Source organism: Quercus lobata, chromosome 8, assembly GCF_001633185.2.
Source record: "Quercus lobata isolate SW786 chromosome 8, ValleyOak3.0 Primary Assembly, whole genome shotgun sequence".
Taxonomy (NCBI): Eukaryota; Viridiplantae; Streptophyta; class Magnoliopsida; order Fagales; family Fagaceae; genus Quercus; species Quercus lobata.
In genome coordinates this window covers 50,702,980-50,718,278 of record NC_044911.1, presented here as the reverse complement: position 1 = coordinate 50,718,278, position 15,299 = coordinate 50,702,980, and the positions used below count along the sequence as shown (strand labels likewise).

Sequence of the window (15,299 nt, the reverse complement as noted above, 5' to 3'; positions counted from 1 at the left end):
GTTTTGGTATGGCTTTAAGCCTGTTGCAACTTGCTGCTTGTTTGTAACAGGTTGTTGTCAGCTATGATTTGTTGCTTCTTAAAAAATTACTCATTCATCAAAACAATTGCTATCTGCAAGTGCTTTGATTTTGAAATATAAGCTACATATATATGATATTGAATTGAAGTAATATCATAGGATCATCCTTATCTAGTAAAAGTTAAATTAAAAATGGACTTTTCTTATTTATTTTACAAATGTTAAGCTTCATCTCGCTACAATAAAAAGGCTCTGTTGTTATGCGAAACCAATTTTTACATGCCAGGCATGAGTTTTGCCCTACAAGAGTTTCTTCTCCCATCTTTTCATTCCAAAATTGAAATGCTCTAAGCACCAAGCTGTACCAACTTAAAAGCCAACACTCAGCTATTTACCTCTCCATCTTAGCCAAAAAGGCCAAATATTGATATTTTCCCCATTGCCACATTTTTCTCATTCATAGCCAGGCATCAAAGTAATGTTGGTAATCTGATGGGCATGACCGCTTCTCCAAAGGTCCAAAGCCATGTTGAGTGCATAATTGAATCTGAAGCCACTGTACCCATACCATAATGTCTAGTTGAGTAGCAAAGGCCAACAGCCATTGAGTAAAACTTTCTTCAAGAAATTTACCGACACAACTTTTAATATGGCCTACTGCGATTGATGCATGATAAAAATAATGTCAACAATGGTAGAGTCAGGTGAAAGTAATGTTTTGCTCCAATCACAACTAGCCATGTCAACAGTTGTGAAAATTTTTGCATCTTTAGCATTACTTTTCTTCCAACACAATTAACCATTCTTCTCAGTGTAAGAAGAGATCAACCAGAACCTCATCCAACAAATCCCCCAGAATCCCAGTCTCAAATTCAAAAGCTAGCTCCTCTTGCTCCTCTTCAAAGTTGCTCCACCTCTCTCTTCTATACATGTCACTAATATAAGCCTCCCTCTTAAGCTCTATACCCCATTCATGTAGTCCATTTTGTTCCCCTCTCACCCATGCTTTTGCCTTGCTCACCACCTCGCTATCAAACTCATCATCATCCATTTTAGTTTGGCATCTTTTTGTAGTCAATTCATCCCTAAAGAAATCCAACAATAATAGTTCCACTCCGGCACTGCCAATATCTACTGTACTTGCTGTTTTGACAAACAGCTCCGAGACCTTCTTTTCAAATTCATCTGGTTCTTCTTCATCGAATTTGGTATTTTCTTCCATGGACATGCATTCCTCTTGGTTAAAAGGCTCCAGTTTAGCAAGACTCTCAAAGAGCTGGATCTTTTGCATAAGGTTTTGTCTTGTCCCTGATAGAAAATCATGGTTTGTTAGCATTTGTTCTCATGACCTATATCTATAGTTGTGCAATGTTAAACAAAGTGTTGTTCTTAATTTTTGCCTTTAAAATTTCCATTTGCACCCCAAAACAAAAGTAAGGATTGCTATTTATGCCCACTAATTTGCATACCTCCTACATTGAAGAGATTACAAACCCAAAAGCATACACAAAATTTAAAAAAAAAAAGCATCATACCCCTAAAAGTCCCAAGTACACACCCAAATAAAAAAGTAATATAAGAGATACAAAATTTTTCACAAATTTTTTTATAATTTGTTAAGATAATAAGTTGTTATTGAAATAACATCATTTTTTTTTTATGGACTCACTCTGACAAGTGACACCACTATTATTAGACACCAATCAAAGTCGATCGCATTAACCCTTAAAAAAATTTGTGCCCCTACATTCATTGGAAAACCTATAACTAAGTGAGGCCCTATATACTGGCCATAGTGCATGAAGACTTGTGTACCAAAAAATGACGAGGGAAAGACAAGAACATACTCTCCATGTTGGCAAGGCTTCGAGTAAAAGATGAGAATGGCTCTTCACCCTCTCCAACTTGAAAATTAAGCACCGAAACTGGGCTTTGCTGTTCTTTCTCATCGCACCATAATTCTCCCTGTCAGAATTTATATTTTAGGCCAATCAAAATCAGTAAAAATTAAAAACCAATAGAAAAATATTTATGCACCATACTGAAGACTACAGAAAAGACTAAAGAGATGTGGGATTGGGAAAAAAATATTTTTTAAAGCATTTTCCCACTAGCTATTTTGAAAGTTTGATAGTCAAAATCTTCAAATTATATGTGCCTTAAATCAAGATATTTTAGCATAGAGAGTTTCTCAACATTGCCTTTCATTGGATCACGATCCATTAATTATGTGCGAAGCAACTATAATTTTTATTTTATTTTTTATATTTTTTTAGAATCAAGCAACTTTAAATGTTAGTACACATTCTTGGCATTCAAAAATTTAGATGCAAGTTAAAGTTACTTATCAAACGATTCTCATTATAAAAAATAAAAAAATAATAATAAAATTATTTATTAGAAAAGAAGTCACTCCTACACATAATATCAAAATGTGTTCAAGTGATTAAGAGTATCGTGGTTCAATAATATGGTTTGATTTTTTTCATAGGGAAGAATCTATGTTTGAATCTCTTCTCACTTGTTGTATGATTAAAAAAAAAGTGTTCAAGACTTCAAGTGACCGTGTTATAATTTGGAGCTAACTAAATATAGTAAAAAAATTAAAGAACAATTTCTTATAACCTACTTTTTGAACAAACTTAGATATTTTATTTTATTTTATTTTCTCAATTTTTCTGTGATATTTTATATTTTAAGGATGTACACTAGATGTATCATTGTGTTGAGTTCAAAGGAGAAAGTTGATTTTAAACTTTGATGCCCATACAATTAAGTTTCTAACACTAGTTTAAGGTTCACTTCACTAAATAATGCATTATCTACAAATTATCACTAAATTAAGATTCATGCTAATGTTGTAAAGTAAAATAGGATATACGAATTTTTAATTAATAATTTGTAACACTAATCTCCAGCTGTTTGAACTGTGTTGCGTAGCAAGTTGTGCAAATGGAAAATATATATAAACCATATAATTAATGTAGAATCCGACAAATATAACACTGAAAGCAAAGAGGCTAAACTCTTAAACTAAGAATGTATAATAGTATATTGTAGAAACTAACATCCTCAGTTCCCTTCTTTTTTTTTCTTTTTCTTTTTTTTTTTTGAGGAGCAACATCCTCAGTTCCTTGTAACTTCTCTTTTGTTTGATGTGATAATATAAACTATGTGCCAATCAAATAATAATAAACTATGTGAGACCCTTTTTTGTTCATCAAAAAATAATAATAATATACTATGTGCAATTGTCACAATGAGACAAAACCAACTTTAATAAAATATATACACAAATTATATCATATATTATAAAATTTGTCACAGCCTTTTTATTTTATTTTATTTAGTCAAACCGAATCTGACCAAGGAAAACACAATGACAATGCCATAAATAAATAAAATAAAACTTTTATAATCATCCAAGGAACCCTCACTAGCAGACACATATACAATATATTTTATAGATGCGATGCACTAAATAATTGCTTACCTTGGGTCCCACGTCAGCATAAGTTTTTGTCCCTGTTGTCGTTTTCTGACAATCCTCGCCGACACGTGGTAAATACTTTTTACCTACTTCAACCTCGTTTACAACGCTGTCCTGAGTATTACCGCCGCACGACGGTAGATACTCCGAGGTAAAATCACTTTCACACCAACTTGAGCTGTTGCTACTACACGTGGTATTTGTGGACCCCGTTGTAATAGTAGTTGTGGTGCAGCGATTAGGCGAGGAATTGAAATCCAAGGGCTGAGATTTCTCCTCCACCAAGTCCCGAAACGATGTCCACCGTATGATGTCTTTGACTCTGACTGTAATTTTGACTTCGCTTGGTTTCTTTCTTGACAGTCTCCGTGAAAGGCTTCTTGGCAATATTGAAGAGGAATTTTTCAACGGAAAATTTTTAACTGCGTTGATCATGGCTTGGAGGGCTGAAATTGCTGTTGATGCAGCTTTTGATTGGCATCTAAGTAACTTGGTATTTGTATTGTTGGTGAAAACTTGTGCATTGGGATTGCAGGGTTGTCTAGGGAGTGATTTGAATCCGGCTGAAGCGCATGAATTTGATGTGTCATTGAGGAAATCTTTAAGCATTCTAGGCCTACCAATACCATCATTTGGAAGTGGTTTTCTTTTTTGCATTACTACTTTGGTCTTTGAATATGAAGCCATGGTTTGAAGGGGGGAAAGAATATTTTTACGTGGTTGTGACAGTTTAGTATGGTATAGAGAAAAGGGTATAGCCTCACTCACCTATATAATCCAATGAGAACTCAATTGTCTGTGCTGAATATGAGAAATGTAATATAGGGTAAAAGAAAGTGAGAGATGGTTTGGTTTGAGAAGACAGAGAATGAAATGGAAATTGAGAGTGAGAGTGAGATGTGTAGTGATGTGATATGTGAATATAAAGGGGTGAAGAAGGGTGAAGAAGAAAGTGAGAGGTAGCTTCTAGGTGGAGATCTCCAGGCAAGAAGCTCGTGCGGGTGAGAGAGACAATGAAAAATTAAAATTGAGGAAGATGACAAACTAAGGTAGAAGCGTGGATGTTTCACTTTACAGGTTTTCTTTACTATGTAAAGGAAGAGTCAGATGTGGAGATTGTATATATATATAAAAATTTCTGGTATTTTAGGATTTTGGAGTAAGATATGAAGCATGTCGTACGGGGAAAATGACTTGACTCCCCTAGTACTATTAACTGTCATTTGTGTCCCTTCACATGCATTTATTTGAATAGTACCTGCAGTTTGATTTTTTGTGATCTATATTATTTGTGCCCTTCAGTTTGTAATTAACAATGATGTCAGGGAGGGTGGGTCTATATCCAAATATATGCTATATTCGTTGGCTGTAATTTCACTGTAGCATTTTTAACAGAAAATGAATTAAAAAGATGCAGTTTAGGCTAAAATTTCAATAACTGGTATGTAACTCATGTTTGCACCCGAAAAGAATAAATTGTAACAGTGTTATTGATGTTAATTTAAGTTATGAAACATATAAGATATTAGTTCGATAGTGACATTTGAAGATACTAAAATAATTTTTTCTTTCAATTTTCATGATGTCAGTTATACTAAGTTTTTTATTATACTACTATTATGTATATAATTTTGAAAATCACTATCGAATATTATATATACAATATCAATTTTGATGCAAGGCATTTCAAGCAACTATATACCTATATCCTAATCCACTTGTAACTAATTAGTTAATTAGTTAGTTAGACAATTTCTTAAACATTAGCCTATAGGATTTAGACGTACACTTGTGAATCATTTAGAGAATACCAATGCTAAACAACTAGTATAAGTAGGAGAATGTAAGCTCTTTGTAAATCGGTTTTGGTAATTGAATAAATTATTAACTTTTGTGTGCTATTTGGAACTAAGTGTTCTTAAAGAGGTACTTATCCACCTATTAATTTGTTCCAAGTAACTCAACCCTTTCATTATTTCTAAACCATACACAAAGAATTCATCACATCCCCTGCATCAATTTGGTATTAGAGTTGTGATTTTTAGGATTCAAGTTCGTTTGCAATTTGTTTCTTCATTTTCTGTCTAAGAACCTATCAAGATTTAGTCTTGATTGCTTTTCCTAGCCTAAAATACCTCTCTTACCAAAACCAAAGCCTTCATATGTGCTAGCAATTGGTTTGTAGTAGCAAGAAGCAATGGTTTTCGAGAAGATAAGGAAGGATAAGGGCAAGAAGCAAGTTGTTCTTGTAGTAGAGGAAGATGATATTGTAGCCAATAGATCAAGGTGTAGAAAGGTTCAAAATGGCTTAGAAGCTGAAGTGGAATTATTGAGGAGCAACTACAAGCCTTGACTAAACAGTTGAGAAAAGATAAGAAGATACTGCAGGAATACTACCAACATGATATTGCTAGAAGTGTAGCTTTATATAAGGAGGATTATGAACAAACTTTTGTTCATATTCCTAGGTGAAGATGAGAAGTATGGCCATAGTTCTTTGATGGTTCAACCAAAGATGCCAAACCAGAATTGAGAATCAAGATTTAAGATTAAATTCCTTGAATTTGATGGCAGCTTAGATCATGAGAAGTTTGTGAATTGGCTTAGCCAAGTTGAAAAGATCTTTGCTTGTTATGATATTCCAGAATCCAAGAAATTTAAATTGGCAGCAACTAATTTGAGAGGCAAGGCAAGATCTTGGTGGGAGCAATTGAAGATTCAAAGATTAAGAAAAAGGAAAAACCAAGATTCATACTTGGGAGAAGATGAAACAGAAGCTTAGAGAGCAATTCTTGGCTTACAACTACAGCCACACCCTTTATAGCAAAGTGCAAATCCAAGATGTCCATTTCCTCCAAAACGGCTAAACTGTTTCAGAAGCTTTCAATAGGGCAGTGCTGATTAAGAATCATCAAGTCAAAGGGGCATAATTAGTTCCTTTCAGTTCTAAAATAAGTGCTTGAAGTGGTGATGCAACATCCAATTTCATCAAGAAGGTTGAAAATGGATGAAATGTTGCTAAATCAAGTAAGGCTTCCAAGGTACTAGCCAAGAACCAACCTATTTTGTCAAATGGTGAAACCTTGGTTGTTGAAGAGATAGAAGATCAAGACTTTCTAGTTAAAGAGTTAGAAGACCAAGAGATTGGACGTCTTGTTTTTAATAGCTACATTGAAGAACAGATTGGTGAGGGAGGACAAGAATTGACTAAATGCATAATAAGTATGGTAGAATTTGTGCATGGTCAATATGTGGAAGAACAAGCAAATGTTATTGTTAAGGAAGCAAATGACTCTCCATTAGTAATAAGGGTTATGCAAGTTCTAAAACAAGAAATGGATGATGATAGACAGCATAAATGTTATGTTCTTTGTGAGTAGGTAGCCATAAACGGGTTCCATCTTTTACATAGATGTGAAAATTATATGAAACTATCGTGGGTAGAAGGTGCAACACACATAGCATGTACAAGCTAGTGCATCTACACTCCTTGCAACCAAAGAAAGGGAAGGCAAGCCGCAAGCCAATGGTCAAGATGAAGAAGGTTGATTCATCAGTGAAGAATAAAGCCTTGTAGTGTCAAAATATGCATGATTGATCATTAGCGAGGCAAAACACTTAATGTTCAATTTGGTGTACATGTTTTACAATTGAAAAGTCAACCAAACTTGAGGACAAGTTTGCTTTCAAGAAAGGGAGCCCTCTTAATGCAGATGCATCTACATTGGTGTTTCATATATGTGGGACTTGGCTGTGTAGAAGCAGTAGCCTTTGATGTGCTACAACAACAGCAAACTCATCATACAAGGTAAATGTATCATCCTATAACTTCATATAAATCTTGTGGCAACCAAGAGCACTTGAGGTCAAGTGCTTCTTAAGAGGGAAAGTCCTAATGCAGGGCATTTCAAGAAACAATATGCCTATATCCTAATCCACTTGTAACTAATTAGGTAGGTAGTTAGTTAGACAATTTCTTAAGGATTAGCCTATAGGATTTAGACACTTGTCAACCATCTAGAGACTGCCAATGCCAAACAACTAGTATAAGTTGGACAATGTAAGCTCTTAGTAAATCAGTTTTGGTACTTGAATGAATTGTTAGCCTTTGTGTTCTATTTGGAACTAAGTGTTCTTGTAGAGGTACTTATCCACCTACCAAATTGTTCTAAGTAACTCAACCCTTTCACTGTTTCTAAACTATACACAAACAGCCCATCACATCCCCTACATCAAATTCACAATCACAATCCGTAAAATTCTACTAAATACAACACACACACAAAATTGTTCTAATAGTATCTCCTAAATTGAATGAGGATATATAAGTCCATGGGATCATTCTACTCAATTACAATTTGTTATGTTCAAGATCCTGACATACAAAATATCTGAATAGAAATAGTATAAAAAATATGCTCATTAGTTTAGAGAAAAAAAAAATAACAACAAATATCTAAATAATTTAATTTGTATGGAAAGCTAACTAAAACAAAATTCAATTTTGAATCTAATTAGATTTTCTTTAAGCATTGGTTATATGTATATAAAGGTTTTTTATGGTTTAGTTATACTGAACTCCTAGTTTTCTACATAGAATTAAACTCTCTTGATACAAAAATTTAAAAACTTACATTAAATGAGACACATGACATAAAATTAAATTCTAATTGAATTCCCATTTTTTACACTGAATTAAATAACTTGGCACAAAATTTTAAAACTTAGATTAAATGAGACATATGACGCAAAATTAGACTCTACTTGAATTTCAATTTGAAATCTAATTGAATTTTTTCTCTGCTTTGCCTATTACTATATATATATATATGAGAGAGAGAGAGAGAGAGAGAGAGAAGTTGTTAGATTATTCTAGGAATGTGGTAAATACTGTATATATCAACTAAGATTTTGTATAATAACTAGTAAGATGACTTATAATGATTTTTGTAATACTGTCTATTGTAATGATTTTAGGGTTATCATATTTAATTATTTATCCATTTCAAATAGAATTTTGAATAAAACTCTAGAATCTTGATGAAAATAACAGTTTCAATTGCTTTATCAAAGTGCTTTCAAGTATTGTGGAACCAATACTTGAAAAAAAATTTCTTACTTACTTATTTCTATCGTGTAGCTCATTTCAACTCAAGTTTCTTTACAAATAAAAATAATAATAAAAATCCAAAACAAAACCGAACATCTATAATGGTACACATTAAGAAAATATTATAGTCACATTTTACTCATTTAATTAGCTATCTAATTAACCACTTCCGAATAAAAAATCATAAGCCTGCCTCTGATTTGTCTGCAATATTTATAGATATTGACTTGCAAGTCCTGCATGGGGTCCTTTTTTTCACGTTCTATTTTCAATTGTACCCCATTGAACAATTGATATGATGGGGTCCGTTTTGATACTTGATAGTTCTGTAGGCTTGCGACTTGGGAGTTTTGTAATCAACTAGTGCATGAACGATGAACTCGAAAGATTTTCCCAATTTTTCAGTTTGTCTACTAGCTCCTTGCCAGGTCACTGGGGGCATTGCACGTGGCCAATCTTGATTAGCTTTGAACAGGTGCAGCTGCTATTTTCAGCGATATGTGGACCCCATTGCTAGAAGGTATCCGATGTTGTTGATTTTCAAAAGATTGAGACATCTCGGCTCCAATATCCCACTAGTCAGAAATTTCTATTTATGTTAACATACTGCCTTGCAATTTCAAACAAGCAACAAGTTACTTAGATCACATGGGGACTATGCTTACTAATTTCCTTTTCAGGAAAATATCAGTGGCTAGTTGATTATAGGATAACTAGCATTCAAGCATTCAGCAAAAAAAAAAAAAAAAAAACTAGCATTCATGCATGGCATGTTTATACAGCCCAAAGCTGTACAAATTTAGCCCCAGTACTAGTTTCCAAGAGACTGCTCTTGAAGAGTTGTAAATTTTTCTGGTGCTTCTAAGCAACTTAGTTATTTCAATTCATTTCCATTACTCTTTGCACTAGAATTGCACAAGACACGCACACGACTTACTTGCATGCATATATGTGTATTATTGCTTGGTTTGTGAGCTGTTGTACTATTAGTCTTCACAAGAACAACACAGCCTAGCCTCCATAGCATATGCACAAGGTAACAGAGCACAGCACTTTAGTGACTCATGTAACATTGACCCAATTCATGTTTTCTGTTTTCCTTCTCTACCTCTTCGAACTTCCATCACTTAAAATTTTCCATCCACCTCCCACGCTCTCTGCAATATAAAAATTCTGTCCATCTGCATTTCTAATCACACCAAGCCGTGATAATTTATCTCATAAGTTGGTAGTCCAATGACTCCAATCCAACCACAACAATTCTCCCCTGTGAAATCACATCTTCCTACACGGACAAACGTTGCCATGTATGATTGGCAATTAATAATATTGAAGATTCAAGTGTAAAAAGTACTGTGCTCTGACATTATACTTTAACAATGCTCAGCAATAAGCCCCTAACAGTACTTTGAAATTATCATACAAGGCCATTGGTGGGAAGAAAACCATAACATAACAATGAAATTAAGAAGAAAAACCTATTACAGAAAGTAATACAATGAAGCAATTCATAATGTTGTACAAAGCAAAATTCATAATGTTGTTATATAGTCACTCTACCACAATTGTTGTATAGCCTCACAAGTTTTCTTCTTCATCTTCTACATCGTCATCTGCAGTTAGAAGGTGATTGAGTGCAATTCGTGCCTTTTTTGGCTCTGACGAGGCCTCCTTCCTATCATCTTCATCATCCTTCATCTCCACCTTTTCATTCTCTAGTTCATCGTGTACAACTGAAGGAGCTTTATCACCAGTATTTTCTTCCTTTTCCTGCATAGATGGCTTTGAATCAGATTCTCCAGCCTTCTGTCTACCATGAAGATCTCTTTTCTTAGATGGCCTTTCGTATTCCTCCAGAAAGGAGAGAATTTCTTCATTGTTAGCAAGATCAACTGGAGTCTTCCCTGCTTTTGTCTTGGCACTCAGACTTGCACCTTTTTTAACTAAGTACTTAACAAGTTCCAGGTGGGATCCTTGGACAGCATAGTGTAGAGGAGTCAAGCCCTTGCGAGTAAAAGCATTAATGGAGGCTCCAGATGAAAGCAGAGTTCGTATGACTTCTAAATGTCCCTTCTGTGCAGCAAAGTGAATTGCACCCATATCATCCATGGCGGCTGCACCAACATCAGCCTTGTGCTTACAGAGATAACTCACCACCTCTGCTTGGCCAGACCATGCAGCTAAATGTAGTCTATGCTCCAAGTTGTTTGTGTCAAAGAAACAAAATCCGAACACAAGATTGCTGAAAATAGATACATGTCGCACTAGAAAATGGAAAAGAGCATAATAGAACTAACTAATTGAGCCAACTATAGGCACAAACAAAGCTCACACCTAGAAGAAAATAGTGAATCATTAAAAAGGGAAATAGAATGATAAAGTCCAATATCCATCAGGAATACAGGATTAACAAAGATGCCATGGTGACTACTCATCTTCTAAGGTGCCTGGAAAATAAAACAAGTCCTATAGGACATACATGTCTTGTATTAGAAGTTTTTCTACCCAGGAATAGGTAAGCCTCTGCAGACACCAACAAGTTGATATACAAGACTCTCTGCTAACCAATGGAGTTGGCCAAAGATAGGTAAATTGTTTCCCATTATTCTAATAGCAGCCACTAAAGTTCATTTATAAGTTCACAATGCTGAGAAGGAAAGAAATTCAATGGCCAGTGGAAGATATTGGGATAGAGAGGATCAAGTTGGATTAGCATATAGACTAACTGAGCATTACAATTTTTTTTTTTTTTTTTTTTTTGTTATATAAAAAAAGGGAAGAAAAAAAGAACAGGCTAAGGGAGTATGGGACACCAACATTTACATTTTTTAGCTGAATAAGCACCAACATTGACATGCTAATTTGGCAAACTCAAGTTACATGTGAAAGACAAAAGTAACATTTGAAGTTGAGAGTCCACACTCTCAAAAAAAAAAAAAAAGAATAGGCTAAGGGAGTATGGGACACCAACATTTACATTTTTTTTAGCTAAATAAACACCAACATTGACGTGCTAAATTGGCAATACTCAAGTTACATGCGAAAGACAAAAGTAACATTTGAAGTTGAGAGTCCACTCTCAAAACCAAAAAAATAAGATGGAACTTGAAGACATTATTTTATTAAGGCAGGATGTTAGGAACCCGGTGGTTCCTAATGGGGATGGATAGGAATTATAGGAGAATTGATGGGAATTGTAAGGAAATTGACTTAATTCGAGGTAATCACCCTTCATAGAGAAATATGAAGAGAGAGAGAGAGAGAGGAAATGCACTAAGCAATGAGTTTGTTTATTCTTTAATTATGAAAATGTGATTACAAGTAGGCATTTATGGAACCATAAAACTATTCTATTATCCCACATGGCCTTATCCTAATGGTCGTATTATTCCTCATGTGCATTAATAATTCCAACATGTGTTAAATGTGATTAACATGCTTGGAATTGTAACTAACTAACCAACTAATTAACTAAATGCTATATTACAACAATTATTACCTATATAGGGGTTCTTATCACAGGATTACTTGTTAGTGTTGGTGATAGCATACAAGAAGAAATGCGAACATTCAAAAGAGAGAATTTGGGCCTTCAGAGTGTGAATTTTACAAGAAAATTAATGTATTTCGTCCTGGTTTCTACAATAAAGTGCTGTTTGGGAGTACAATGGACACCGATAAATAGTTGAAAAACAAGAAAAGTGATTTACACTGTTTTCAACAAACAAGTTGGTAAAAAACATGAGACATCCATAAATCACTCAATAACAAGAATTGTTTCTTAAAAATACAAAAGCCACAGTAATAAACATGGCAAGTCTGAAGGGTACTCAACCTTACAAAGTAATTTTATTTGCTAGATACCCAACACCAGAAAAATATGATTTTGAAAAGTACTTCCTCCAACCAATATTGTTGGTCATGTTTAGAAGATTCAACTTTTATAAGGGGATATTATTTAATTAGTTGTCTATCTAAAACTACCATCCTTAATTTAAACTCAAATAAAGCAAAGTGAAAAGGGAATTGAAAATTTCTTTTTGATAGATATGATAGAATTTCAACCTATGCGTCCACTTCATAATGATTATTCTTTATTGTCAAGCAAATACACCAATTGGTTTTTGGAGTAGACGGGGTGTTTTGAACCCCAAATCTCTTATTCAAATACAAGCGACTTTACCAGTTGAGCAAACATGAACACACAGGAATTGAATTTTCAAATAAAATAAAATGTGAGTACAGTTATTAAAATTGGTCTATTAACTTTTCAAAATGCACAATATTAGCATCACAACATAGTATAAATGTTTTCATCAGATGGGCATATATAAAATTGCACAGGTAGACTAGGCTGTGCTCAGTATATTCTCCAATAAACCAAAATGAGCAAAACCATTTCAAATCCCGAAGACAAAGCAAATAAGCAATAATTTATTTCTATTTCATCCATGTTATTTTAAAACACAAAAGACCCAGAAGAAGTTAGACAGTTTTCTACTATATCATCATTAAACTGGTGCTGGGTTTGTTTGTTTCTGCAAATTCAATAAGACCCAACAAAAGTTTTACTAAGAAGAATGCAAAAATAACTGATAAAAAAAGAGTTGAGGAGGAATAGGAATAGGATACGGAGTTCTAGAGTGCTTATCTCTAGAATTGACGATGATGGACAAAGGGTTGTTGGTGCTCAAGATGGACTGCACCGCATTCAGGTCACCCGACCGAGCAGCCGAGTGAAGAAGATTCTCGGTCTCGCCAGTGCCGCTCCCACGATCCTTACCCTTACCCATGATGAATATGATGATATCTTTTACTTTTGATTCTCTCTAAATTCTTCTGATAATTTCCTTTCTCTGTTTCTCTCTCTATAGGGTTTTTAAGAGGACACACTCACACGGTCAGTCACTCCCACAGCGCAATAGAACCCCAAAAGCGAGATGATAGAATATGTAAAAGAGAAATGGAAAATATTTCTGTTTATTTTTTTTTTTTTGGAAGAAAAAATATTTCTGTTGCTCATACATAAGATGAAAAGAAAAAAAAAATGCAAAATAAATATAAAATGGATAAATTATATAAATAGTCCAGTCAATTTGATCTCCAACTTTTTGATGTTGTGCCTATTTTTTCCTTGCTGTTAACTCTTAGACAGAAATTATTGATGTGTCTAACGATTTAAATAAGAAATTATTTCTCTGACACGTAAGTAAATACTTGACACTTCGAATGCCACATCATGTTACTCTACTAAAAAAAACATAAAGTACAAAATGGAAACATGCCTCTACCTCAACAAATGAAACCAAACCCCGAAATCACAAATCTAGATCATTGTAACGCACACACTGATAAAACAAACAAATGCTCACAAGTGTATATTCCAATCAACAAACAAAACCAAATCCAATCCCAACACAAACTCTAGATTACAAATTCAAAATAAACAATCACATCAACACATTGCAACACACATAACACAAAAACTCAAAAGAGTATCCTCCAATCACCATTTCAATTTTCAACCATTACCCAATTTAACCCAAGTACGAAAATCCCCCATCTTTGTGCCAATTCAGCAAAACCCCACATCACAAATATCCAAAACAAAACAACCATAGCAAAAAATAGAAACAAAGAGAGAGAATGTGTGTACCACAACATATGCCAATATCCAAAATAAGCAAAACTCATGACCCATTTCAGAGAGAGAGAGAGAGAGAGAGAGAGAGAGAGAGAGAGAGAGAGAGAGAGAGAGAGAGAGAGAGAGAGAGAGAGAGAGAAGAAATAGTTAGTCTTTGCCATCTGCAACCTTCATTATTGACCAAAATGTGAAGAGGCTACCATGTATAACGGTTTGGAGTGATGAAGGATGGTTTGAATAACTAATGAAAAAGTTAGGGGTTTTGAATCTTCTATCCCAAATAGGACTTGCGCTAGAGGTAGATGCATGCTTCTATTTTGTTCTTTTTACTTTTTTTATTCATTTATTAAAATTAATATGATGTGGCATTTCAAGTGTCTGCTTACATGGCAAATAAATAAATTTTTATCTAGTTCGTTAAACACATGAGCAAGGACCAAAATGACACAATATCGAATGGTTAGGACCAAGTTAACACAAGATGCCAAGATTAAGATAATTTATGCAGTCTAACAATATAAAATTATTTTTTTAGTTGAGGTGAAAAAAGATAAGAGAATAGAAAAAATATTTGATCTTAAATCATAATTATGCCCCTATTACATAAAAAGTAATTTATATTCCCAAATATCAAAGATTATATTTTGGATTAGATTTTTTTCTACATGTGTTTTTCTAATTTGTTAGAATTAATTCGATTGTCAGTCTTTATTTAGTTAATTCCAATCCAAGTATCCAACAGATCCGTTACCCACTACTTTCATGTTGTCCTTGGTAAAATACCCATCACTATTTAATATATATTTTAATTGAATTTAAATTGTGGAGTCAATTTTGTATCGTATCGGCCAGTATGGTTGGTATTTTTCTATATTAGTGTTCAAGCCGGTACAAAAACACAATTATTTCGTGCCGGTTTAAATACCAGCCATACCATAGTAGTTTTCAATTGTACTAAGATAGATCATGGATTTTAGTCGGAAAATGACTTCAATATATTTAATTTTGATTTATTTTCCCCTCAATTTGAGTTT

At 33.9% G+C, this 15,299-nt stretch overlaps 2 protein-coding genes across 2 annotated transcripts; both read right to left on the bottom strand.

Moving 5' to 3' along the window:
* Window positions 1–203: 203 nt before the first annotated feature.
* LOC115955916 lies at window positions 204–4,547 on the bottom strand. Its single transcript, XM_031074313.1, has 3 exons — window positions 3,515–4,547; window positions 1,869–1,986; window positions 204–1,329 (listed from the first exon to the last, which is right to left on the bottom strand). Exons 1-3 carry the CDS (start codon window positions 4,196–4,198, stop codon window positions 830–832), a joined length of 1,302 nt encoding a protein of 433 aa, XP_030930173.1. The 5' UTR covers window positions 4,199–4,547; the 3' UTR covers window positions 204–829.
* A 5,418-nt stretch (window positions 4,548–9,965) lies between these two features.
* LOC115955915 (putative ankyrin repeat protein RF_0381) lies at window positions 9,966–13,576 on the bottom strand. The gene is made up of 2 exons (XM_031074312.1): window positions 13,254–13,576; window positions 9,966–10,812 (listed from the first exon to the last, which is right to left on the bottom strand). Exons 1-2 carry the CDS (start codon window positions 13,412–13,414, stop codon window positions 10,200–10,202), a joined length of 774 nt encoding a protein of 257 aa, XP_030930172.1. The 5' UTR covers window positions 13,415–13,576; the 3' UTR covers window positions 9,966–10,199.
* Window positions 13,577–15,299: the final 1,723 nt, after the last annotated feature.

What these genes read in the sequence shown, in the direction of transcription:
- LOC115955916 (XM_031074313.1), bottom strand. Translation starts at nt 4,198, where the DNA reads ATGGCTTCATATTCAAAGACCAAAGTAGTAATGCAAAAAAGAAAACCA. An exon ending in ATGCTGACGTGGGACCCAAG is followed by an intron (nt 1,987 to 3,514) that starts GTAAGCAATTAT and finishes AAATTCTGACAG; the next exon opens with GGAGAATTATGGTGCGATGA. An exon ending in AAGCCTTGCCAACATGGAGA is followed by an intron (nt 1,330 to 1,868) that starts GTATGTTCTTGT and finishes ATTTTCTATCAG; the next exon opens with GGACAAGACAAAACCTTATG.
- LOC115955915 (XM_031074312.1), bottom strand. Translation starts at nt 13,414, where the DNA reads ATGGGTAAGGGTAAGGATCGTGGGAGCGGCACTGGCGAGACCGAGAAT. An exon ending in GATAAGCACTCTAGAACTCC is followed by an intron (nt 10,813 to 13,253) that starts GTATCCTATTCC and finishes CTTGGAGCATAG; the next exon opens with ACTACATTTAGCTGCATGGT.